Source organism: Leuciscus leuciscus, assembly GCF_965113295.1.
Source record: "Leuciscus leuciscus genome assembly, chromosome: 8".
NCBI classification, from domain to species: domain Eukaryota; kingdom Metazoa; phylum Chordata; class Actinopteri; order Cypriniformes; family Leuciscidae; genus Leuciscus; species Leuciscus leuciscus.
Window position 1 is genome coordinate 35,539,548 of NC_138732.1, and position 27,709 is coordinate 35,567,256.

Sequence of the window (27,709 nt, forward strand, 5' to 3'; positions counted from 1 at the left end):
CATAGTCTCTTAATGACTTTAGGCCTGTGGCGCTTACGTCCCTCACTATGAAGATGTTAGAGAAGATTGTGAAGGACGAACTTTTGAACTCTGTCCAGGATCTATTAGATCCGTTTCAATTTGCCTACAGACCGAACCGGGGAGTGGAAGACGCAGCATGTACTCTTTTTAACTTGATCTATACACATCTTGAGGGTGCAAAGAGCTTTGTGTGGCTGCTTTTTATTGACTTTTCTTCAGCTTTTAATTGCATCCAACCACATATTTTAGCAGGGATTTTAAAGAGTACCTTTAATATCGATCCTTGTCTTTATCTGTTGGTTGATGAACTTTTTAACTAACAGGTCTCAACGCGTGAGAGTGAATAGTATCTTATCTGATGTCCTCTTTTCCTCCACTGGTTCCCCCCAGGGCTGCGTCCTCTCCGCGATCTTATTTATTTTATATACAAATGCATGCCAAAGCCAGCACACTAGGCGTCATATCATTAAGTTTGCTGACGACTCGGTAATAGTGTCGCTGCTGACACACAAGGACCCTGAACATGGCGCAATTCTAAATGATTTTACAGAGTGGTGTAAGTTGTCTTTTATTAACATTAACGTGGCAAAAACTAAAGAAATGTTGATTGATTTTAGAAAGAACCCCCCCCCCCCCCACCTCTCTTCTTCCCTCATTAATGATCAAGCTATAGAAGTGGTGAAGCAATATAAATACCTTGGTATTATAATCGATGACAAACTCACCTTCGAGCCACAAGTTGACGCTGTCTGTAAGAAATCACATCAACGCATGTTTTTTTTATCGTAAACTTCGCAATTTTAATGTCGATAAGACTTTTATGAGGATGTTTTATTGTTGTTTTATTGAATCCATTCTTTCTTTTGCCCTTGTGAGTTGGTTTGGGCCCCTTACGCTTAAAAACAAGAATAGGCTGCAATATAATAATAATAATAATAATACATTTTATTTAAAGGCGCCTTTCTCGGCACTCAAGGACACCGTACAAAAATACATAATACATTTAAAACAGCGCAGAATAAGAAAAACAGAAGAATAGAGAATAAAACAATATTAAGAACAATTAAAAGAGGCAGAGCATGTTACAGTACATTAGATATGATAAGCAGTTTTAAACAGATGTGTTTTAAGTTTAAAGTGAGAGAACGAATCAATGTTTCTGAGTTGTGGTGGTAGTGCGTTCCAGAGTCGGGGAGCAGATCGGCTAAAAGCTCTGCTCCCCATAGTGGTGAGACGGGCACGGGGGACAGAGAGGTGTATGGAGGAGGATGACCTGAGTGAGCGGGAAGTGGTTGAAACCTGGAGGAGATCGGACAGATATGGGGGGGACAGGTTGTGAATGGCTTTGAATGTTAATAAAAGGACTTTGAAATGGATACGAAACTGAACCGGGAGCCAGTGAAGCTGTTGGAGAACAGGGGTGATGTGGTGAATGGATGGTGTTCGTGTTATTATGCGGGCAGCTGAATTCTGGACCAGTTGAAGTTTGTGAAGGGATTTGTGAGGGAGACCGAAAAGAAGAGAGTTGCAGTAGTCTAGACGTGAAGTGACGAGACTGTGGACAAGGATGGAGGCTGTGTGGGGGGTAAGGGAGGGGCGGAATATATAGTTAATGTGTGTGGCAAAATTTCCCACAACTCTCTGACTGACTTAAATTCTGTATATGAGACAAGAACCCTCAAGAAGGCACAATCAGTCCTGGCTGACCCAAGTCACCCCCTGAACAGCTGCTTCATTTTGTTGCCGTTGGGCCACAGATTCAGGCTGCCTAAATGCAGGACAAACAGACATAAAAACTCTTTTGTCCATGCTGCTATAGGTTGTTTTAATAAGTCAATGTGAGTCGTGGACTTCTGTGTAGTATGTATTTATTTAGTTTTTTACTGATTGTATGGTTGTTGTTTTGTATAATATGTGTGTTACTTATGTCACATGCTGCTGCACAACGAATTACCCCTCGGGGGTAATAAAGACTCCTTGAACCTTGAACCTTGAACCTAAGGGGCTGCCAGCTACGAAGCAGAGACTGTCCTATTGGATAGTGGACGTGATAGCACTAGCCTACAAGTCCCTGGACTTGCAGTTCCCCATAGGAGTGAGGGGCCCACTCCACCAGAGGAATGGCCTCCCCTTGAGCGTGGTCTAGCGGAATATCCATGGCTGACATCTGTTCGGCGACCGATTGGTCCTCACCGTCCACCTTTAATCAGGTTCTACAGCTTGGACGCACCGGCCCTTCAGGCACAAGTCCTGTCGGCCTAGACCAGGCTCCACCCTCTAGGATTTTTCTAGACCTGCTATACCCTCAGACTCTGGTCAGCAAACCCGAGTCTGCCTTTTCTGGACATAAGTCCCTTATTCTAGTAGTCTGCCTTGCTGAGTGCCCCTGGGCTACTTCCATGGCGTTATGCAGCCGTTCCCCATAGCAATCAGAAAAGATTCTCTGACGCAATGCTAAGTGAACTGTATTGAAAGTAGGGATGGAACGATTACCGGTTTCACGATAAACCACGATAAAATGTCCTGACGGTTAGTATTATTGTTCAAATTGTAATTATCATGAAAACCGTGTTCGATTATCACGATTTTGAAAATCCTGAACATGCAGCATTAGTCTGACGCAGCCGCAGCATGCAACGTTGTTTTTGTTTTGTTTTTTTGTACGAGAAGACATGGCGGAAAGCAGTGACAGTGCTCAGGAGATTCATCTCCCAAAAATCCTCCCTGCCGCGGCTGCAGCTTCTCAGTGATGTCTGATATTGTACTTACTATTCTCTGGTATTGTTAAGCCCCACTAAAGATATAAAAAATATTGTAAAGCACCATAAAGTTTTTCGTGCACTATATTCCAAGACTTCTGAAGCCATTCGATAGCTTAATGTGAGGTACAAATGAATATTTAAGTCGTTAAAGTTAATGGAAACTCATCTCTCCTCAGTCCTCAGTCATTCTCCATTCAACAATCAAACAGCGCGCCGTGTTCGTTACGACAGTAACACGAGGAAACTCACTCCAAGACCAATGTTACCGTTTTTATACTTTATTTGTAGAAAAAGGTCTATGGTTTTTCATAAAAGTACTTTATCTTGCTGGAGTTTATTTCTGTTTCTAAATCATGAGTCTTTCTCCCGGATGTCTGTTAGATCACACTGGAGTAGAGAGCACTATGAATTGATCTTCACGTGCACAGTAAATTAAATTTACAACTGTTAAAAGAAAAGGCTAAATAAACTGTTGCATAGATATGATACACTAAGCATCAATATATCTTCCCCTTGTTTTCTGCACTTTTCAATGCGATGCACTGCAATGACTCCATGTTGCTTCAAGCGCATCATTCTGCGCACGGGATGCACATATTAAGCCTATACTAATTTTGCCCAATGAAAGAATAAGATTATTAATGGTCTTTTTTGTTCTGTCCTATCTATCAAATGTTGTTGCCTCATGAAAAAGCTGCGCTATACATTTAAAATAAATGTCTTTTCATTTTATAGTAAATGTTAATACATTTATTTGTTTTTGATCAATGTATTTTATAACAATACGAGCAATGTGGAACATTTTACCTTTTATTCGTTCCAAACTACATGTTTTTGTTGTTGTTTTTTTCACTATAATAACATTTTCTGCTGAATAATCCACTAACTTCATTTATAATAGCATTTTAATGAAACAAGAGAGCTTGTCCGCAGTGATAGAAAAGATGTGAGCTGTTATATAATGACGGTCATATAATTTAATGTGTATGCTTAAAAAAAAAGGTGCAATAGAGCTACTAATTTTATTTGTTTGTTGATTTCCAAATATAAAACCTGTTGAAATGTTTTCAGTGTGCGAATCATTCTTTTTGAACATTTTCATCTCATTTTAACAAAACCGTGATAATATTGATAATCATGATAATTTTGGTCACTATAATCGTGATATGAAATTTTCATATCGTTACATCCCTAATTGAAAGGGAATGCTCCGGTTACTCACGTAACCTCAGTTCTACCAGAAAGACTCGGGAGGCAAAATGACGTAACAAAGCATACATTTATTAACAGCCCAGTGAGCAAGTATTGTGTTATAAAGTTCTTTGGCGTAGGCCCCGTCCGTAGCTTGCAATCCAAAGGGTAACGGAATCTGCATTTCCTGCCTGAAGACGAAGGCAGGGGCGCAGCCGACCCCCCAAAATAGGTGGAGGAAATAATTCCACCGGGACGGAGCCCACCCCCAAAAAACTGTAAAAGAAAAAAGCAGAGGTGTAAAGTCCTGGCTCAGAAAGTAAAAGTCCTCCTCAGTATTTTGTTCCAATCACCTGGATTTGCTAATAGCACAGTTTTTCAGCCAGGAGATAGAACTAATTAGTGAAATCAGCTGGCTGAGTTCATGGGTGGAATAAACATATGGCAGGACTTTTACTTTCTGAACCCTGGACTTTACACCTCTGGAGAAAAGTATACCCACCAGTCGTGTATCCTGAGGTTCCTAAAACATAGAAAGTAAAAATAAGTTAACCCTCTGGGGTCTAAGGTGTTTTTGGGGTCCTTGAGATGTTCTGACATGCCCTGACATTTGTGCTTTTTTCAGTTGCTTATAAACATATTAATGGCAAAGGTGTAATTACACTCCATTTAGCACAAACAGGGCTACCATAATATGTGAGCAACATGAATGTACATGTTTGTATTTTTGAGAGAATAATGTTTATGCATGGTTATTGAAAAAACTAAAAACTAAAGTTTCTGAAATAAGGCCACAAAACACATACCAAATATGTGTCAATAAGACTTTTGACTAATGGATGTTGTCGCCTAGAGTTTTTTCTTCAAAATTATGTGAAAATCATCCTCCCTAATCATTCACATTAGGGATGGGGCCGATCCGATCCAGTATCGGTATCGGGACCGATACCAGCGTAATTCACGTATCGGATTTTCCCGATCCAACCTGCGGAGATATCCGATATCCTTGAGTCATGTCTGCGCTTTAACGTTGTCTGCTGAAATGACTCCAAAAGTGATTCCCGCCGGCTAGTCTGCTAGCTGGCTGCAAACTGCGGAATGGATTTCCTGAACGGAGGCGCGGCTCAATGAGACACAGAGTTATGAGACACGCCACCGCTCAGGAAATCCATTCCGCAGTTTGCGGCCGCTGTGTGGAAATTCTTCACACTGGAAACACCGCAGAGCAAGACAGCAAAATGCAATGTTTGCAAAGCCGTAATTCAGAGCTCGTTGAAGCTCCCTCGCGTCGTACAACACAACGAATGCAATCAAACATTTAAAAAAGCACCACGTTACTGTCCGTTCACACCAAACGCGAATAGCGCGTCAAATTCGCGTCTGCCGCGTCTAGTTGGACGCTTGAATATTTTGAATCCATTCGCGCGCCCAGAGCGAAATTGACGCTCGTAAAAAGCAAAACTTTGAAGCGAAATTGACGCGCGTCTGAGGCGAAATCCGCTTGTCTGTTTGCACATGGCTGATGTTGATCGAGCATTCATCGAGAGAGTTACAGCATCGGAGCGAGGATCACCCTTTAGAGAGTGTGTGTGTGTGTGTGTGTGTGTGTGTGTGTGAGATGTTTACACTTGCACTTTTCTTATATTTCAAGACTCAAGTATTTGACATTTTGGGAATGTAATAAATATTGACATGACCTACAGTTGCATATTTGTTTTCAGAATGGGATTTTTCCTGTTAACAGGATTTACTGTTTTTCTGACTTCCTTTTCTGACCTTATACTTACCATACATGCATAAATATGTAGGCCTACATATCATACTTGCCTGTTGAGAGGAGTTTATTTCAGCATCATATAAAATAAACAATAATGATAATAATAATATTAAAGCAAACACAGCTCTGGTATCGGAATAGTATCGGTATCGGCCGATATCCAAATTCAGGTATCGGGATCGGATCGGAAGTGAAAAAATGTGGATCGGTGCATCCCTAATTCACATAAAACAATACATTAATATAAATTTTGCAAAACACTTTGCAATATGCGAGTGGGCGTCAACGATCCAACACCATCATGCATATTTAGTGGTTCGCACCTGAGGAGACAATGGGGCCCACATACTTAATGAGCCATTCATTCAGGTGTGTCACTGAGCCACAAGAAAGAATGCAAGAGCAATATGTATATATATATATATATATATATATATATATATATATATATATATATATATATATATATATATATTCTACCAAATTGGTTCACAGTTGGAAGCATCTCATTTATTTATTTTTTTTCCACAAATTGTGCTGCAAATTGTATAATATCCAAGGAAAACATGTCTAGTAATTGTGCAGTTAATTCTCATATTTTCAGTTTTGGAATATGTATCCTCTCCCCAAATTTGTCACTAATAAAACACAATAAAATTTATTTAAAGAAAAGGCTTTTTAGGGATATTTACCTTTTAATAGTTTGTTTACATCTACCTTGTAAATATATATTTTTTTATTAAAAAGGTTACAATTACAACAACAATTCAAGTGTAATCTTTCTTTGTAAAAACTAAAGTATACATTTTATCATACATATTTCAAAGTTAAGGATTTGATTGATTATTTGATTACTTTATTTTTGACAAAACATACTATATTTAACATATGAGCAAAAATTGGCAAACAAAAGCTTATTTGAGGTGGCAGATATTTTACAGTAAAAATGTATAATCTATCCAAAACTAGTCAACGAAATGTTGTCTTTCATATGTCTGTAACATAGGTCTTTCGTTTATATAAGAAATATAAATGTTAATTTGCAGTTTAATACGTTGCTTATACAAATACATTTTATTTCAACATATTTCAGTCGATTTTTACTCATCTCAGTATAGCAATATAGTTTGCTAAAAGCGGATCATTCATTCACACACAGAAACGCGATTCACTTCAGAATGAAAAAAACTTACTACAGTATTCTCAGGATCCGTTGCTCCTTGAAATACCAGCACTTCTGAGGTACATTTTCCATTATTATTATTATTCCTCACAGTGCTGCGAGACAGTGTAAACAAGTACAATGATCTGAATAAACTTGATGTGTTTTCACGAGCTGATATGGGGCGTTCAGTTTGCATGGGATCGTCTCAGTCATTTGCGTTTGAATAGCGCGCACTCTCCGTGGGCAGGGTCACATTAAAAATAATTAGCTGAGATGAGAACGACTGACATCTCGCTCTTTTCATACAGATTACATAAACTGAGAATATTTGTTTTTTATAAAAAATACTTCATTTAAAAGAAGAGAATTCAAGCTTCATGCCTGTGTGTCTGTATGCCTGTTTGACTGAGTATTCGCTGAGTTATAGTTCATTTTCGGACGCGTTTCAGAATGGACTTCACTGACAGAGAGAAAGCAGAACTCACATCATGTTTATTTTTCTTTATTTGGCAAAAAGCACAACACTTTGTTTTTATTGTGAGTATACACAAAAATAATACACAATTAACAGGATCGATTGATGTATGAAACTGGTTTGTAAGATCAAAGTCAACAGATTATTTGGACTCTCGTTTCAACTGATAAGAAAAAAAACCCGAGCAAATCACGCCGACGCGATAGCCGACCTCAGAGGGTTAAACATGAAATAAGCATGACGAAACATGAAATTGTGGAAGGCCTCATAAACCAAGAGCTTAACCCCCTGGGTCGACCGCCGGCGATACCAGCTCGCTTTTTGAGAGACTCAAAATACTCTGTTGATTTTGATCTTACATATAAGTGTTATACATCATTCAAAACTGTTAAATGTCTTCTTTTATTTGTGTACACTCGTAATAAATTTTTTTTTGTGTGTTTTTCATCAAATAGAGAAAATAAACATGATGCGTGTTCTGCCGTCTCTCTCAATGTGAAGTTAATTCTGAAACGCGACAGAAAATGACCTGTAACTCAGCGAATGTTTGTCACACAGACTTGAGACGTATGCCTTTACAAAGTTTGGAGTTTTAAATTATGTAAATTATATCAGAAACAAATATTCTCTGTTTAAGTAATCCGTATGAAAGCAACGACATGTACAGTTTCTCAAACTCATTACCTTAATGTTACCACACCCACGCGCGCAGGAGCGATTGACATGCAAATGGTCCACGTGGAGGAACGCAGACCTGTAAACGCCCCATCACCTCAAAACAAAGAATCAGAGACTTACTTACAGTAACGTACTCCTCTGCTTTTCATCGAGTTTGGAAGACTGTGTTTGTGCTGTGCTGTGCTGTTTACCTTGGATTTACCTCAGAAGAATTAGAAGAACGCGATTTGAAGATGAGAAGATTTTTAAGGTAAGACATTTCCACTCATAATAGTAAGCATGTTATTGTTGTATAAACTTTACATTGTAGCTACTAGTTAAACTGGTGCCAGACTAAAATGTACGTTATGAAATGAGATTGGAGTAAAAACATGAAGCCTAATGTCGTACATGTATATGTATGACAGAAACATGTTGAAATGTGAACTAGACAGGTAGGCAACCTTTCAATGCTAAATTTATTTGTTTTTCGATAATAAAACACAGCATGATAAAAGTAGGGTAGTATGAGTGTTTACTCTAATATGGTGAATATTATAATGTTTAGACCCGTGTTTACTGTTAAATACTGTGTTTGTGGATATCTGCTCAAACGTAGATATGTATAATATGGTAACAATAATGTTTCATAGTTTGGAGCGGTTCGATCGCTTCAGTAAATGGTCTCTGCACGCACTGTGAGTTTGAGTCACTCGCACTGTGTGTTTGAAAAGCAAAACGCGCCAAACATTAGGCTTCATGTTTTTACTCCCACCTCATTTCATAACGTCATAATGAATGGAAACATTTGAAGTAACATATGATAATCAATATATTTTTCTCTAGTGTAGTGTTACTGAAGTGTTCATTTTTAACGATTTATAGGCCACCTGCTATAGGCTATTGTTACTATTATTTTATGCTGCACTGCACGTAGCCTATATGCCTACAAGGCACAACAAACCTGGTGTTCATTATTTTTATATATATATATATATATATATATATATATATATATATATATATATACGTATATATATATATATATATATATATATATATATATATATATATATATATATATTAGGGCTGTCAATCGATTAAACAATTTAAACGCGATTAATCGCATGATTGTCATGAGTTAACTTGCGATTAATCGCAATTCATCGCACATTTTTTATTTGTTCTAAATGTACCTTAAATTAAAACTTTTCAAGTTTGTAATACTCTAAATCAACATGGGCATGGATAAATATGGATGCTTTATGCAAAGTATGTTTATTATTGAAACCATAGTCAACATAGAGCATGGAGACGAGACATGTTTCAAAGGTCATAGATTTTTTTCAAAGAACTTGTTCATGTCTATTAGACACATGTAGAAAGAACAAAGAAATACCAGGTTCCCATTATTCTCTTTCTTTGCACTGAGCAATTTACTAACACAAACATGTTTAGATTTTTGCATGACAGAGCAGCTCTTCTGAAAATGCTAAATGTACATTTATTATTTATTATTACATTAGTTTGTCTCTCTCTGTGCCCATTTTAATGAAGCTAAATTCTGAATAAAACTGTTTTCATTGGTATATTTTACTGTTTGTTTTGTCAAACAACGGAATGAATATGAAATAGTGACTGAAACGCGACCTATTAAGACATAACCAGCTCTCCCTTCCAAGACGTTAATCTGCACAAAAATCCTGATAATCGAGCCGTCGTCTGATGAAATCAAATACACATAAGATAAAGACAATATTTGTGTTGTGATTTCGGCTATACTTGCATGTAAAATTAGAGAAGCAACATAATATCTGTGTTTAACTGAATTAAAGCGCTGCTCCTCTCTGCCGCGCACAAGAGAGAGAGAGAGAGAGAGAGAGGTGCGCGCGCGTGCTGGGAGAGCAGTACCGGCGATTCTCAGAAACTAAATAAGGTTTGGGCGCTCTTTTGAAGGGAAAAAATCGCTAAAGGGGTCTGCAATGTCGCTAAGTTGGCAACACTGTGTATCTCCATTTCTCCAACTAGGGGTTGGGCCACGGGTCAAACAGTAAATACGCGCTGCGTTAATCGCCCATTAAAGAAATTAGTGCCGTTAATATGATTTTGCGTTAACGCGTTATTAACGCGCTAACTTTGACAGCACTAATATATATATATATATATATATATATATATATATATATATATATATATATGTCTCATATATCGATATATCACATAATGATAATATATATCATTTTAACCAGAAAAATCTAAAATGTATTCCCAAAATCATGCAACCATATAGTTTCTCTTCATATCAGCATGTTCACAGCTGTTTTTTTGTTTTTGTTTTGTTTTTTTACAGGTACCAGATGCCCCACTGATGAGTCCTGCTGACTTCAACATTCACATGAGTCTCTGTACACGAACATGGTAAAGTGAAAAATCAAACACCTTGGAAATGACAGGTATGTACTATGTTTCAGGAATGGCACAAAGGTGTGTGACTGTTCAAGTCTCTGTCTTTAGATCAGTGTGTTCAATAATGTGCTTTTTTTGTTATTTGTTGTGTATCTTTGGATTATGTTGTGTTGTAAATAAATCCAAACAATCAAAAAGCCATTCTTTTTTAAATCTCTCCTCATTCTTTGTGCAAGGTTCCTCATAATGATAGGGCCTGATAGCACCTGATAAGGGCCTGATAGCACCTGATATGGCCATTATGGCCATGGATTATCCAAACCGTGTCTTCGTCTTTCTCAGGTGTGAAACACATCGATATTCATGATGATTCACACCTCCTCGCATAAAGCTTTCTGACACAAAACATGTCTTACAAATTTTAAATCAATATATTGTTTTATCTGAATGAGTTGGCAGGATGATTTTCACATAGTATTGGAGCAAATATTCTAGGCTACGTGATACAATTTTCAAAAGTCTTGTGAAGAAATAATCAGTATGGGTTTCATGATCTTATTTCAGTGACTATTTTTCTTTTCTTTCACAAACCACGATTAAATGTCATTATCTCAAAACTACAAACTTTTACATACATCTGCTGACATATTATTGTAGCAGAGTTTGTGCTGAATACAGTGTAATCAGACTTTAGCCATGAAAATGTCACAAGTAACAGAAATAAGCATAAATGTCAGCGCATGTCAGAACACCTCCAGGGCCCAGAAAACACCTCAGACCCCAGAGGGGTAATCAGTAAAGAGGGACATTTCCATCATTGTGAGAAAAATAGTGAAGCTGTAAAGGTACTACATGAAGATGTATTGAGAGGAAAGCAAGGGAGCTGTGAAAGAGTGAAACATTTAGACCAAGAGTGAGAGGCTAACATAGCTACATAGAGACAAGGCCACAATAGGCCGCACAGAGACGAGGCCACGATAGGCCACAAGGCCTTGATAGACCTGTTGTGGCAAAATTTCTCATTAAACAATCATCACTGTGTAAGAGACACTCTGAATCAGATGATCATTTAAAAGTATTTATTCTTGCAAGAATAGGCCCAGTTGCCCACACAGAAGTGACACAAGGTTACGCTGTGGAGCAAGTGAGACAAACAGAGGAGAGAGCAGGACAGTTTTATACTGTTTTCAAGGCCTCTGCCTCAAGGCCTTTCCACTCCATAGACGGAAAGGCTCCCGGTTAGTAATCTAAATCTGTGCTTTCAAACTCCTAGATCCCAAACCGGACACCCTCTGACCTTAAGGGTCAGAGGTCCTCTGTCCAGCTGCTCCTCGCATGTCTCACTTACGCCCTTCAGGTGTAGGACCATACATTGTTCACGGTAAAGTTCCCTGTTTCCACACCTACTATAGATAATACTAACAGATGGCATTTCTTTGCAGTACATTAGACTGAAAATCAAATGAGAATCAAAATTTTCCACTACAGACCGCACAGAGACAAGGCCACGACAGGCCACTAAAGGCCACACAGATCAAGGCCATAGAGACAAGGCCACTAGGCCACACAGAACCAAGGCCACAATAGGCCACTAGGCCATGATAGACCACACAGAACCAAGGCTACGATAGGGCACAAAGCCACTATAGGCCACACAGAGACTAGACCAGACAGAACCAAGGCCACAATAGGCCACAAAGCCACTATAGGCCACACAGAGACTAGACCAGACAGAACCAAGGCCACAATAGGCCACTAGGCCATGATAGACCACACAGAACCAAGGCTACGATAGGGCACAAAGCCACTATAGGCCACACAGAGACTAGACCAGACAGAACCAAGGCCACAATAGGCCACAAAGCCACTATAGGCCACACAGAGACAAGGCCACTAGGCCACACAGAACCAAGGCCGCGATGGGCCACAAGGCCATGATAGGCCACACAGGACAATGCCACGTTAGGCTACGCAGACGAGTAATGCAAGCTAAAGACTAGCGAACAGGATAGATGAGTAATATGTGAGAGCATGACACCACCACCAGTATTTGAGGAGATCCCCCCCTTCTATGTAAAGTGCTTTGAGTGCTTGGTTGCCATAATGCAAAAACAGACACCCACACAAGCTTATTGGTGGAGAGGAGACAGAGCCAATCAGTATATATGGGAATGATTAGGAGGCCATGATGATGGACAGAAGCCACTGTGCAAATTTGGGATGCCGGGGTTACACCACTACTCTTTCGAAGTACATACTTAATGACCACAGAGAGTCAGGACCTCGGTTTAACGTCTCATCCGAAGGACCCACATAAACCACAGAGTGAGCACCCCCTGCAGGCCTTACTAACACCTATTCCAGCAGCATCCTAGATTTCCCAGGAGGTCTCCCATCCAGGTACTAACCAGGCTCAACCCTGCTTAGCTTCAGTAGGCAACCAGCCTTGGGCCTTGCCGGAGTCCTCCCACGGGTTAACAGGTTAAATACAGACTTGATTATTTGGAATATTTAGGGAAAAAAAAAACTAATTTAATATGTCTGCTCTTAAAACTCGTCTTTAATATTTCAAATACTTTGAACTGAACACATTTGGCACTCCAAAACGTCCAGTATTAACTTCAATAGAAGTTCCATTCACTTTGTCCATTTTCTTGGATGAGAGTTGCTGTTTTTGGACGTTGGGGATGCTAGATATGTTAAAGTTTAAAAAGGAAGTCAGGGCTTATTCTTATGTTTTCTGGTTTCTTGTAGATGAAAGATGAAGCTCGGTGGATTTATGCTCCTTCTCATCAATTCAGCGGCCTCCATCAATCTCAAATACATCTCCAAAAGGAACTCAGGTATGCAAATTATTTTACTCCACTTACAGCGTCATTTCAGGCCAAGACCATGCGCTAAAAAGTTTGATTTAAGCTTTTAGTGTTGTATTTTTGTGGTGGTTAAGCAAAACTAGGTATTTGGTTCAGACTCAAGGAATAATGGGTATGTACAGTAAATGCAGTATGTTGTCGCTACTAGTGAAAAAATACACCTTGCTTCTGATTTCTGATGAACTGTTTACAAAAAAAGCAAAGGATTGATTTTTTATGAAATCTCTGTTAAAGAACCCAGGCTCTCTACACGATCACATAACAACCCCCCCCCCCCCCCCCCACTACATTGTGCGTGTGCTTGTGTGTGGGTGCGGTGTGTGTTGAGCAATTATGTTATCAGCACCAAACGGGCATTTATGTGGGTGGTAAAAACACAGAGGCAATCTTAGCTGTCAGTTTCTCACCCAGCCTGAGATTTTAGAGTTTGGCATGTATGTTTTACTGTGCCACCAAATAAGCAGAAATGTTTCCTGTTTTTAAGCATGCATGATTAACATGTTAGACACTAGTTTATTGCAATTTTTTTGTAATGCTGCTGTGTTAAAAATTAAGCAGTGGTAACTTATGATACTATCATATTACCACCATAACTGTATTGTACATTTAGTAATTTAGCAGATGCCTTTGTCCAAAGCGACTTACAAATGAGGACTAAATTAAGTGAGTCATCGTGAAGAGGCTAAAACAATGCAAGAAGCGCTCAAAATACAAAGTTCAGGCATTGCTCGGAGTAGCATAAGCCATACAAGGGAGGATTAAAGGAAAAGGAAAGATTTAAAAAAATTTTTTTTTTTATTTTTTATTATGTTTATCATGAGGTTAAGTGCTCACGGAAGAGATGAGTTTTCAGTTGTCTTTTGAATGTTGTCAGGGATTCTGCATTCCGGATGAGGGTGGGGAGATAATTCCACCAGCATGGAACCGTGAATGAGAATGTTCTGGAGAGTGATTTTGTAGCTCTCTGTGATGGTACCACAAGCCGTCGCTCATTGACCGATCGTAGGCTTCTGGTAGGGATGTAGACTCGTAGGAGCGAGTGAAAGTAGGAGGGAGATGAGCCTGTGGTAGATCTGTAAGCAAACGTCAATGCCTTGAACTTGATGTGAACAGCGAGTGGTAGCCAGTGCAGAGAGATGAATAGAGGAGTGACGTGGGCCCTTTTGGGCTTGTTGAAGACAAGATGAGCTGCAGCATTCTGAATGATTTGTAGAGGTTTAGTTGCACATGATGGAAGTCCAGCCAGAAGAGCATTGCAGTAATCAAGCCTTTAAATGACCAGGGCCTGGACGAGAAGTTGTGTTGCATGCTCTGTTAGGAAAGGCCTGATCTTCCTGATGTTGTGCAGTGCAAACCTGCATGATTGAGCTGTTTTTGTAATTTGGTCTGGGAAGGTCAGCTGGTCATCAAATATTACTCCAAGATTTCTGACCGACCTTGATGGGGTGATTGATAATGAATCTAGCTGGATAGTGAAGTTGTGCTGTAGAGACAGATTGGCAGGGAGGCAGAGAAGCTCAGTCTTTGCTAGGTTGAGCTGCAGGTGATGTTCCTTCATCCATGCCGAGATGTCCGCCAGACAGCTTGAGATACGTGCAGCTACTGGGGATCATCTGGTTGAAATGAAAGGAAGAGCTGTGTGTCATCAGCATAGCAATGGTAAGAGAAACCATGTGCCTGTATGATGTGTCCCAGTGATGTGGTGTAAATGGAGAAGAGGAGGGGTCCAAGAACTGAACCCTGAGGAACCCCTGTGGTCAGTTGATGTGCTTTGGATACCTCACCATGCGACCCTGAAGGATCTACCTGTGAGATAGGATTCAAACCAGTGGAGAGGATTACCTGTGATGCCCAGTTATGAGAGGGTGGACATAAGGATCTGATGATTCACAGTGTCGAAGGCAGCAGACAGATCCAGGAGAATAAGAACTGATGATTTGGAAGCAGCTTTTGCGATCCTTAGGGCTTCTGTGACCAACAGTAATGCAGTCTCGGTTGAATGCCCTTTCTTGAAGCCAGATTGGTTGACATCCAGCTGGTTGTTCAGAGACGGGAAAGATGATACTTGGTTGAAACCAACTCGTTCAAGTGTTGAATGAATGGTAGGAGAGAGACAGGTCTGTAATTCTCTACAAGTGATGTGTTTAATGTTGAATTTTTAAACAGTGGAGTTACCCAAGCCTGCTTAAATGCTGTAGGGAAAATGCCAGTAGGGAGGGATGAGTTGATGATGTGTGTAAGTGCTGGTAGAAGTGTGGGAGAGATGGCTTGCAGAAGGTGTGAGGGGATGGGGTCTAGAGGGCGGGTGGTAGGATGACTGGAGAGGAGAAGTTTAGATACTTCTTCCTCGGTTAGTGGAGAGAAGGAGGAGAGAAGGTTATTGGCTGTGGGAGAGGTTGGTCTGGGTTCCTGTGTGTGTGGAGCTGAGAACTGACTGCTGATAGTTGTAGTTTTGTTGGTGAAGAAGTTAGCAAAATCATCAGCCGTTAAAGAGGAGGTGGGTGGTGGTGAAGGTGGACAGAGGAGAGAGTTGAATGTCTTGAAAAGTGATTGTGTGTTAGAGGTGCTGTTGATCTTGTTGTGGAATTTCGCAGCATGAACATCAACAGAAAAGGAAGAGAGCAGAGATTGATACATACTCAGGTCAGATGTGTCTGTTGATTTGGGCCATTTCCTCTCCACTGCCCTGAGTTCGGTCCAGTGTTCACAAAGAACCTCAGATAACCAGGGGTTATAGGGAGTTACGTGTGCTGGCCTGGAGGAGAGAGGGTAGATATTGTCTAAAGAAGAAGTTAAAATGGAGCATAAGGTATCCGTTGCGGTATTCACATCCAGAGGTGAGAATTGTGAGGGTGAGGGAAGAGAAGATGACACAGCAGAGGAAAGATGGGAGGGAGAAACTGAGCGCAGGTTTCGTCTGAAAGTAACTGGTAGGGGGGTTGGTGGTGCACAGGTAGTGAGTTGTAGATTGAAATGAATGAGGAAATGATCTGAAACTTGTAGAGGTTTCACCAAAATGTTGTCTGGGATGCAGTTGCGTGTGTAAACCAGGTCCAGTTGGTTGCCTGATTTGTGAGTACCTGTGGTGATGAGCCATTTGAGATCGAATGAGGCTAGGAGAGAGATGAAGTCAGTTGCATACAGCTTCTCTAGATGAATGTTGAAATCACTAAAGACTAAAGTGGGGTGCCATCCTTAGGGAAAGAGGACAGCAGCACATCCAGCTCCTCTACAAAGCTTCCCAGTTGACCTGGGGGCCGATATATGACTACAATATGGATCTTACTGGGAGTTGTAAGTGTAATAGCATGATATTGAAACAAGTTATTATTGCATAGAGAAGAGAGAGTTGAGTATTTCCAATTGTTAGAAATGAGAAGACCTGTACCTCCCAGACTGGCGAGGGGTGTGAGAGAAAGATAAGTTGTTAGAGAGAGCAGCAGGGGTTGCTGAGTCTTCTGGACGAATACAGGTCTCAGTCAAGCTCAGTCAAGTTTAAGATATTAAGAGTAGATTGAGATGCAAAGGCTGGAATAAAGTCAGCTTTATTGACTGCTGACTGACAATTCCATAGACCCACAGAAAGAGAGAGAGGTGTGTGTGAGGATGAGAGAATGGGACACAGATTAGCAGTATTGCGCTGCCCTCTGTGTGTGATGAGAGAGCGTTGTCGAGAGACAACAGGAATGTATTGAAAGCATGTTGAGTTAGGGAAATAAGATAAAAGTGGGAAAGGAAAGGGGATAAGAAGATAATTAAGTGCCTTACAGGCAGTGACGCTGCTAGCCATTTTGGTGCCCTAAGCATAATTCCTTTATGATGCCCCCACAACCCCCACCCCGAGAAAATAAAAAAAAGCGTTTGTTTTTGCCAGTTTAACTTTTTATTACCAAACATATAACTCAATACCAATAACACAATAGCAGCATCATAGTATAATACTTAAGAACAATACATAGAGAAAGTAAAATCTTCACTGCTGTGTATCTGTCCCTAAACTGCTGGTTGAGGGTGGTTGATCAGGGCTTGGTACTGTTGTGGAGTCTACAGACCTGCTGGCCGGCTGGGGTTGATGTGTGCCTGAACTGCTTGTTGATGGTTGCTCGTCGTCTGTATCTTCCTCTTGGCGATACGAATACGAAGAAAAAGGATCAGTATAGAAAGAGACAAAATATTCAAACAAAGAATCTTATACCGGAAAAAATATAAATATTAATCGAGTCACGAACGCCGTGCTAAGTGAGCTGGTCCATAGGAATTACGTTTGTGAAATCTAACGTAGCACGGCGTTCGTGACTCGACTAGTCGAGACTGTTTTCCTAGATGATGCTTGTAAACGCGTAATGTACTGTCTTTATAAAGTATCTTCTTATTAAACTGTCTGTACACTTACAAAGTTCTCAATGCTTCGTTTTGCATGTAGGGACCCTCATTATGCTACCGTGTTAGTGTGAGGCTATTTTGAGCCTTGTTAGTGGTATTAACTAGCGATTTACTTTTACTTACTCTGTGCCCCATATACTAGCGTTATAAGATAATCTGTTTTTAGAGATAAAAGTCTTTACATTCGATTTTCATGAAAACGCATCCCAGGGAACGATCGACTCGGTAACCATGTGTTAAAGGTCCCATGACATGAAATTTTCAATTTCTGAGGTTTTTTAACATTAATATGAGTTCCCCTAGCCTGTATATGGTCCCCAAGTTTCTAGAAATTTCAATCGGTATAAATCGAGCTTTTCCTATCTTTCTCTGCCTTTGAGAAAATGGAGGCTCAATCAGGCTGATCTTGAATCCCCTCTTTATGACGTTACAAGGAGGAAATGTTACCTCCCCTTTCTCTGCTTTGCCCGCCCAGAGGATATTTCTCGCCCATGAGAAAACGAGCTAGGAAACAGGAACGCGCACGCGCGATTTTAGTTTGTCCACGAGAGACATAATGGCTTTTGAGCGAGCAAAGCATAATAATTGCTCAATAATTGGATGTACAAATGAACACTGAAGGGTCAATACAAAGCTGGGCTTGCTGAACGTCTGAAACTAAAGTCTGGATCAATCTCTTTGGCTCAGCTACACACCTCGGACAAGTAAGTCAACTAATGATATATAAGTGTGTTGCTTTACTGTTTATGGTTACCTAGCTTGTTACACGTAGAATGTGGCTGTCACATGAGCTATGCAGTTTATGTGTGTGAATACACACACTGTAACGCGAGTGTTGTACACGTCTTTGTTATTTGGATAACCGTTTTCCTGTTGGTAATATGGCGCGCGCGATATCCGCATTTCAAGATCGCAGAGCTTGATGTAATTGTAATAAGATAAATGACAGACGTTACAGATCTCTCATGAAAAGGCAACAGTAGGTTCGCGTTAGCTACATGATGATAACTGTAAACCATCCGAATAAAGTACCGTATCCAAACATAATATTTTAAACGTACCATTCGGAAACGTCCTGCTGGAGCTGCTGAGTTGCAGCTTCTCCATCTGGATCAGATTCTGGGTCAAACTGAAATGCTTGAACGACTGCGTGTCTTCGTGCCATTGCAATATATCCAACATAAACAAACATGTGTGGTATCGTTGCGCAAGATGGTCAAGGCCACGCCCACCCTCCACCTCTCTCCTCCTCATTATCATTTAAAGCTACAGACACCGAAACGGCCTGTCTGAAGGAAGCTCATTCTGGGACTGGTTTGTAGTGGCTATAATTCTGCACCGAGGCTGAATTTTTGGAAAGAGATTTCAGATACAGTACTAGGGACCACTAAGGTCTATATTAAAGCCTACAAAAAGTAGCATGTCATGGGACCTTTAATTACCTCACATAATGTATTTAGTGCATCACTAAGTAGTAGATTTTAGAAGGCAGGCAGCAAATGATGATTGAAAATGGTTTGTTGTAACGTTAGCTTGATGGAATAGATGGATAGAATTAGGAGTGACCTTTGTCTTGTTTAATAATAATACAAATGATGAAGATAATAATAATATCATCATCATTGATTTTTAAAAAATTATTACTGTCAATATTAATAATAATAGTAGATTTTTTTTTGTTCAAAGGACGTTAAGTTTCATATCTTAAGTTTGTATTTTTAATATACATTATATTTATCAGAACTTTAATATATTCTGTTCTGTTGTGACAATAAAGTTAATTTAAATAAAAAAAAAAAAAAAATTAAACTGCATTATATTATTTTAGTAAGGCTGAGGACTCTTAAATAACTACAAATAACTAATGTTAGGGAAAATCTGTTCATGTTTTGTTACACGTTTCTGGATTAAAAAATATATATATATATTGGCCGATATATCGGAATATCGGATTTTTAAATCACCAAATATTTGTATCGGTATCGGCCTTAAAAATCCTTTATCGGTCGGGCTCTACTACTGTCAAACTTCGTCAGGCGCTGCGCAATCCAACTGACCAATGAGCTTGGGAAGTTGAGTCAGTGTGTGTGTTTGGGGGGGAGGGGGGCACCATTGTTACTTTCTAAAGCAATTAAATACTCTTGTTCTGCCTGTTTTGTTATACATGCCTAAAAAGTGTCTAATAATATTCATATACTGAAATAATATCGAAATTATAATTATTATGACTATGATGATTGATTTTTCATTAGGCTATTTTTGATGCCCCCTCAGCACTTGGTGCCCCACGCACAGCGCGTGATGCGCGTGGTGGGAGTGGCGGCACTGCTTATGGGTGTCCTTGATGGTGGAGTCGCACAGGTAGAGTCGATGGTCTTTACACGAGTCGGTCTTCACACAAGGAGGATGAACACGAGAGCTGAACGCTGCGCACACTACATAAATATAATGCTTTCAAACGCTTGAGTGAGGACAGCTGTCTCCGCCCTTGCAATTAGCACAGCAAAAGCAAATATCCCGAAAATGGGAGAAATCGAAACTAGCTGTTGGACCGCGCTACACTTAAGTGCAATAAAATTCAAACTGCAACACTTATTAGACGCGGCTGTTATTCAAAATAGGAACACGTTTTGACTGTGTGACCTCGAATTACCTTAACTAATGGAAATTTTATGAGTGCCTATGAACAACTAAATTTTTTTTTATAGTAGCTTCAATTTATTTCTTTATTTTTTTTTAACAAAAGTATATATATATATATATATACTTTTGTTCAATAAAAATAAAGAAATAAATTGAAGCTATTATAAAAAAAAAAATAAAAAAAAAAAAATTTTTTTTTTTTTTTTTTTTTTGCCAAACAGATATTTTTCTGCAAACACCACCAACAATCATTAAACACACTGTAATTTTGATGCTCATGGTTCCTTTTTAGTGGTTTAATGGAAGGAATAATCCACATACAGAATGTGTCAGCACATTCAATTCTGTAAAACGAAAATGGTATTTGCTCTCTGAAGATTTTCTGTTATGACAGTTTGTATGTCTTGAATTTGCATCTCTCACATCAATTGAATGGATCTATCATGTAGTTGTTCTTTTTTACTTGCATCTGGTTCTTGGAGAGTGTTTGTTTTGGACCTTGAATTTTGTGTACAGTTGTCTCGTTTTTTCTGTCTTTCTAGCTTTCTAGCCATTATAAGGCTTAATCAAGACTTCCTTCAGCTTTGCCTTGTTGTGTTTTTGAATGAAACAACAATAATTTAATATTGATTTTGGGGATTATGTCAGATTGAAGGGTTTATGTTAGACGCTAATACTTCTGCAATGCACTGATAGCTTTGGTGGAAAGTGGTTGTTCTTGAAAGTGTTCTTGCAAATATCACAAATGGCTCAAGGGCCTATACCATGAAGCCGGTTTAGGTGGCTACCCAGTCAACAATTGGGTCTCACATTGATCTCACCATGAGCTTCCAGGATGTGGTCACAATGTGAGGTCACATCGAGCTAAAAGTGTAACCTCACAGCGCACTCACTGTGTGCTCAAACTGTGAGCTTATAGGAAACTCATGATGTGTTCACAATGTGAGGTCACAGCGAGATAAAAGTGTAACCTCACAGCACACGCACTGTGTGCTCATTCTATGGTCACAATGTAAGGTCACAGTGCACTCATTCTGTGAGCCCACCATGTGAGACAACTGTGATATCATTGTGTTAAACTCTCATTCTGTTAGTTTAGTGTAAGTCAGTGGCGGCTGCTGGTCTTTCAAAGAGGGGAAGCTCATTTTCGGCCTACATGATAAAAATTGTCCATTTATTTATACGTAAATTCTGCCCTACGTTCCTTTTCAAGAAAATGCTCTGTTGTACCAACAAGTTGTCTTTTCCAGTGACTTGACCAGTGTCCTCTCAATGGCCAGCAGAGTTAGTAATAAGTAATAATAATATAATGAAGTATAATAATACTACTACTAATAATATTTGTTTAATTATTTAAAAAAATGTTTTTAATTATTACTACTAATAATATAAAAATATAATAAGTAATAATATAATAAAGATATAAATGTATAATTGTGTGAAATGTATTATGAAAATTGGCTAGCAATTTCGACAAGCAAATACCAAGAAATTGGTTGCTGCAGTTTGTCTTTCGACTACACTTGCAAAATCCGCGATGGGACTGAGCTCGAATAGCTTCAGCGTCAGCGACTTTTTATTGTATGAAATAGCTGTCAATCAAAAGGAGGTGCAGCCTTTGAACAGACCATCCAATCATCACGCAGAAGCCCGGAGTCCAGGCCAGCCCACTCCTCCATTCACTCCCAGAGACACTGAGCGTCCGTGGGCGGGACATAATCGCAGCATTTATCCAATGACCGTCTAGTTTCGAAGCACTGAAAAAAAACTGTTCAAAGCAGCCCCGTTGAAGTCAATGGACGCTGGGCTTCAACAGGGAAATGCACTGTGACCCTACGGGAATGTATGAGAAGGAAATCGAGTCAGCCGACCTGCTATATGTAGCTGATTCTGAACGAACTCGTCTTTGAGATGAACATGTTAACACAATAATAGCCTACATATTTGACCATACATTTTTTGACATTATAGGGGAAGCCGAGCTTCTCTTGCAGTCTTAAAGAAATCCCCACTGGTGTAAGTTCACTGTGATCTAAAATTTCTGTAATATTGGTCAGTTATATCAAAAACATCTTGTTCATATTTTATTTCCATCAACAAACTATTTAAAAAATTCCGTTTCCTTGTTAATTTTTTATTTCTTTTCAGACTTTATTCTTCCTAATAACATCTCCCAAGGGGAGCATCTACAAGGTGAAAAGCAATGGTTTTAGTACTGAGCCTTGCGGTACTCCATAATGACATCTCTTCATTTCCTGTGTAGAAGTGATAGTTCTACCATATTTGTAACAGGGAGTCGGCTTTGCAGCCTTGACTAAATGAAGTATACATTGGGCTAGATAATGATCTGAGATGCCATCGCTCTGCTGCAAAACTTCAACGCCATCAACATTGATTCTGTGTGATAATATTAGATCTAGAGTATGATTACGACAATGTAGGTCCTTGTCTAAAGTGTTGTCTAACTCCAATAGAGTTAAGATGGTCTTTAAATGCCAATCCCAATGCATCTTTTTCGTTATTTACATGTATATTAAAATCACCAACAATTAGGACTTTATCTGCAGCCAGTACTAACTCTGATAGATGTATGGTGCCCTGGTGGCCTGTATACAGTAGCCAGCACAAATCTCAAACGTAATTTATCATTTACACTATATATTGCTACATTAAGCACCAACACTTCAAAATAATTATATTTGAAACTAGACTTCTTAGTAGTGGTCGACCGATATTGTTTTTTTGATGACCGATGCCGATATCTTAGAGAGCAGGGTGGCCGATGGCCGATATAAAGCCGATATTTTTATATATATTTATTTTAATCAATATTTAATAAATTAGAAATAAATTAGAAAACAAATCTTTAAAATAAACATGCTTTTATACTTTAGATGGTAACTTCTTGAATCTGCAATCCTATTACAGTATTTTTCACAAAGTAATTGTTTAGAAATATATGAATATGTGAATAAAAAGAAGGTAAACACTGTAACGGGGCACTCAGTAATCTGGTAATTTCGTGCTGGTAATCATATTTTTTACAAATAAAGACAAGGTAACACTAATTTTACATACAGCACAGTGAAAACGATATGAATATGACACAGTTGGCAACTGGATATATCACAGATATGAATATGACACAGTGGGCAACTGGTTGTATATCATATTTTAAAATGAAGGATTTAAAGTTTTTCGATCGCATCTCCTGTGAAGCTGATAGAAGATCAGAAGGTTCGCACTCACTCACTTCGCACGGACCGACCGTGACTTGCAGACAGTAATGCACACTTCACAAGATATCACTGCTGGATTCGATTAAATCTGCAAGGTTTGTGAAATTAAATGTTTATTAGATATTCAGAGATTTGTTTTAATGACGTAGATGCGCATTTGCTGAATGTTGACGGCAAATGAGAAAGTATTTTAGCCTGATTGTTTGCCTTTTCTGTTACAAATAATATAAAAGCAAACGCTTTACTTTACTTACTTCACATACCATTTACTTTCCTTGTTTACCAGTTCTGTCTAACAAAGTATTAGATATGACTGACAGAGATCGTAAACTAATGACGACGGAGAATGTGAGTGAGCGCTGTTTGATCTGAGGAGCTGCCGTTGCCGTTCTCTTCTGGCGCTGGTGTTCTCAGCGCCGCCCGTCAAAATAAAAGTCTGGAGCGCCGTCAAAATAAAAGTCCCGCTTCCAACACATCGGCCAATCAGAAAAACTTATCGGCCGATGCCGATATTTCAAAAATGCCAAATATCGGCCGATATATCGGCCTTGGTGATATATCGGTCGACCACTACTTAGTAATTCTGAAAATATTACTATAAATTACAGCCCCCTTTGCCTTTCAGACGAGGTTTATGTTTATAACAGTAATCTTGCGGTGTTGAAAGTAATGTAATCACAGTGGGGAGAACAAGTATTTGATACACTGCCGATTTTGCAGGTTTTCCCACTTACAAAGCATGTAGAAGTCTGTAATTTTTATCATAGGTACTCTTCAACTGTGAGTGACGGAATCTAAAACAAAAATCCAGAAAATCATTTCTGAAGAATCATGTGACACTGAAAACTGGAGTAATGATGCTGAAAATTCAGCTTTGATCAAAGGAATAAATCACACTTTACTATATATTCACATCGAAAACAGCTGCAATATTTCACAATATTAGTTTTTTGTTTTAAAAAAAAAAAGTAGCCTTGGTGAGCAGAAGAGACTTCTTGTAAAAACATTAAAATCTTACGATGTGTGAAATTATTCAGACACCAGATATAATTTAATATTTTAATGTTACCTTTTTACACAACAGACTGAACAAAATTAAGCATTGCTTGATAATTTGTTGAGCTAAATTGGTATTATCTAATTGTGTATTTAAATTTAAAGGGTTAGTTCACCCAAAAATGAAAATTCTGTCAGTAATTACTCACCCTCATGTTGTTCCAATCATGTAAGACTTTCATTTCATCTTCGGATCACAAATTAAGATATTTTTGATTAAATCTGAGAGCTATCTCACTCCTCCATAGGCTTCCAGAGGGACCGAAACTCGCCGGCCCAGAAAGTCAGTGAAGAAAATGTTGAAATAGTCAAAGTGACTACAGTGGCTCTACATTAAGTTTATCATGCGACGACAATACTTTTTGTGCGAAAAAACAACAAAAATAACGACTTTATTCAACTATTAGTGTTCTTCAATGTGGGCCTCTGACGAGAGTTCACGGGAGCGCCACGACGCATGCGCGAAAACTGAGATTACGGCGTTCTTCTTCTACTACTACTTGTTACTGGCTGCTCACTCCTTAGGAGTATTATCGCCATCTACTGTACAAGATGACGTCCCGACATTGCCGGGAGCAAAACGGTCTGTTTACAAGCAGCTGAAGACGCGCGCTGTATGTAAAACTGTATTCGTAAATATGTCCGCAGATTTCGATGTAGATGAAGATTTGATTTTTTTTTTTTAACCAACCATACTTATTTGAACCAGAATACACAGACATTGAACTACAAGAGATGGAAGATGCTGCAACACAACCGCAGTCTGCTTCTGAAAGACAGAGAGCATTGGACAGCTGATGGTGTAAATGTAATCAGTGCCAAGCGATGCCTACTGAGGCCATCCTTAAAAATATTTTGGTTTGCCGTAACAGCAAAAAAAAAAAAAAAAAAAAGGGGTCGGTTGGTCGGTCTATTCTTTCTTCTTTTTTTTTAAAGATTCAATGTAGAGTTTTGGTTCATTTAAGAGACGAGCGCGCGGGCGCCTCCATGTCCTGATTATATTGCCTGCATGCTACAATTAATACAAAACGAAATTCACTTTAAAGAAAGGCTTTCTACAAGACCGACCCCTTTTTTTTTTTGTTTTTGGCTGTTACGGCAAACCAAAATATTTTTAAGGATGGCCTCAGTAGGCATCGCTTGGCACTGATTACATTTACACCATCAGCTGTCCAATGCTCTCTGTCTTTCAGAAGCAGACTGCGGTTGTGTTGCAGCATCTTCCATCTCTTGTAGTTCAATGTCTGTGTATTCTGGTTCAAATAAGTATGGTTGGTTAAAAAAAAAAAATCTAATCTTCATCTACATCGAAATCTGCGGACATATTTACGAATACAGTTTTACATACAGTGCGCGTCTTCAGCTGCTTGTAAACAGACCGTTTTGCTCCCGGCAATGTCGGGACGTCATCTTGTACAGTAGATGGCGATAATACTCCTAAGGAGTGAGCAGCCAGTAACAAGTAGTAGTAGAAGAAGAACGCCGTAATCTCAGTTCTCGCGCATGCGTCGTGGCGCTCCCGTGAACTCTTGTCAGAAGCCCACATTGAAGAACACTAATAGTTGAATAAAGTCGTTATTTTTGTTGTTTTTTCGCACAAAAAGTATTGTCGTCGCATGATAAACTTAATGTAGAGCCACTGTAGTCACTTGGACTATTTCAACATTTTCTTCACTGACTTTCTGGGCCGGCGAGTTTCGGTCCCTCTGGAAGCCTATGGAGGAGTGAGATACCTCTCAGATTTAATCAAAAATATCTTAATTTGTGATCCGAAGATGAACGAAAGTCTTACATGATTGGAACAACATGAGGGTGAGTAATGACTGACAGAATTTTCATTTTTGGGTGAACTAACCCTTTAACAGCCGACAGATATTCAACCTAATTCATTTGAGAGACAGTTTAACAGAAGAATGGCTAAAACCAGTGAAATATCAACTGATTTGAGAACTCAGAGATCTTGATATATTTTATTAAAATTTTCTAAACTATAGCGAATAAACTGTGATAATGTGAGAAATGTTGAAGGTGTCTGAATAAATTTTGGTTTGACTGTATATGTATATGGGGTTCAAATAACTTTGTTTTGTTATGGGCATTATACGTACATAACTTTTATTTAGTCTTTTTAACTGGGATTTATTTCATTTCATTTTTATTTTATTTGCTATAAAATACCAAAATTGGTACACTTAGTCATTTTGGCTCCATCCATATGGCATTTGACATTATCCATATGGCTTTCTTAAGCGAAGCGATGCGTTTTTGTAAGAAAAATATCTATATTTATAACTTTATAAACCATAATCAGCGGCTTCTGGTAACAGCTGTACACAATTCGAGTTCCGGTCGAAGAGTGACCTTTGACCTGACGTATGACGTAGAATGTAGGAGTGGCGTAAGCTTAGGTGACAGGAGACGCCTCTCGCGGTTCAAACAAATAGGGCTGGGCAACAAACTCAAGCTCCTCTGGCATTTCTCTTTAAAGATTCTCGTTAAAGGCTTCTAATGCTCTATCCTCTGCGCTTCCGCGTTCATCAATAAGTCATGCGTCGGGTCAGAGTTCATTGGAACTAGACTCTTTTACGGCCGTTACCAGAGCCAGTGATTCTAGTTTATAAAGTTATAAATATAGATATTTTTCAAAAACACGTCGCTTTTCTTCAGAAGGCCTTTATTAACCCCATGGAGCCGTATGGATTACTTTTATGATGGATGTATGTGTTTTTTGGGGCTTCAAAATCTAAGTTACTATTCACTCACATTATAAAGCTTGAAGAGCCAGGATATTTCTTTTAATAATACTTCGATTGTGTTTGGCTGAAGGAAGAAAGGCTTGAGGGTGAGTAAATTATGGGATCATTTTCATTTTTGGGTGAACTAACCCTTTAAATACATGTGGTGAGTGAGGAACTCAAATACAGACAGGTGACAACTAATTAATCAAATGATGAATAACCGTAGTAAATAATGACAAAAAGGAACAAAGGAACACAGGAAATAGGAAACAAATGAGTGAACTAAAAGTCCTTGAAAATGAAACTAAGACTAACAATGTAAG

General features: G+C 39.0%; 1 protein-coding gene and 1 long non-coding RNA gene across 2 annotated transcripts in view; both read left to right on the forward strand.

Moving 5' to 3' along the window:
- il1rapl2 (interleukin 1 receptor accessory protein-like 2) overlaps positions 1-27,709 on the forward strand; it is a 554,898-nt gene that overhangs the window by 81,061 nt on the left and 446,128 nt on the right. Inside the window, exon 2 of the mRNA XM_082178326.1 lies at positions 13,209-13,297. Within this exon, the coding sequence (XP_082034452.1) occupies positions 13,216-13,297 (82 nt within the window). The 5' untranslated portion in view covers positions 13,209-13,215. The remainder of the gene's footprint in view (positions 1-13,208; positions 13,298-27,709) is intronic.
- LOC309505178 overlaps positions 26,607-27,709 on the forward strand; it is a 130,972-nt gene continuing 129,869 nt past the window's right edge. Inside the window, exon 1 of the long non-coding RNA XR_014208356.1 lies at positions 26,607-26,717. This is a non-coding gene — a long non-coding RNA (uncharacterized lncRNA). The remainder of the gene's footprint in view (positions 26,718-27,709) is intronic.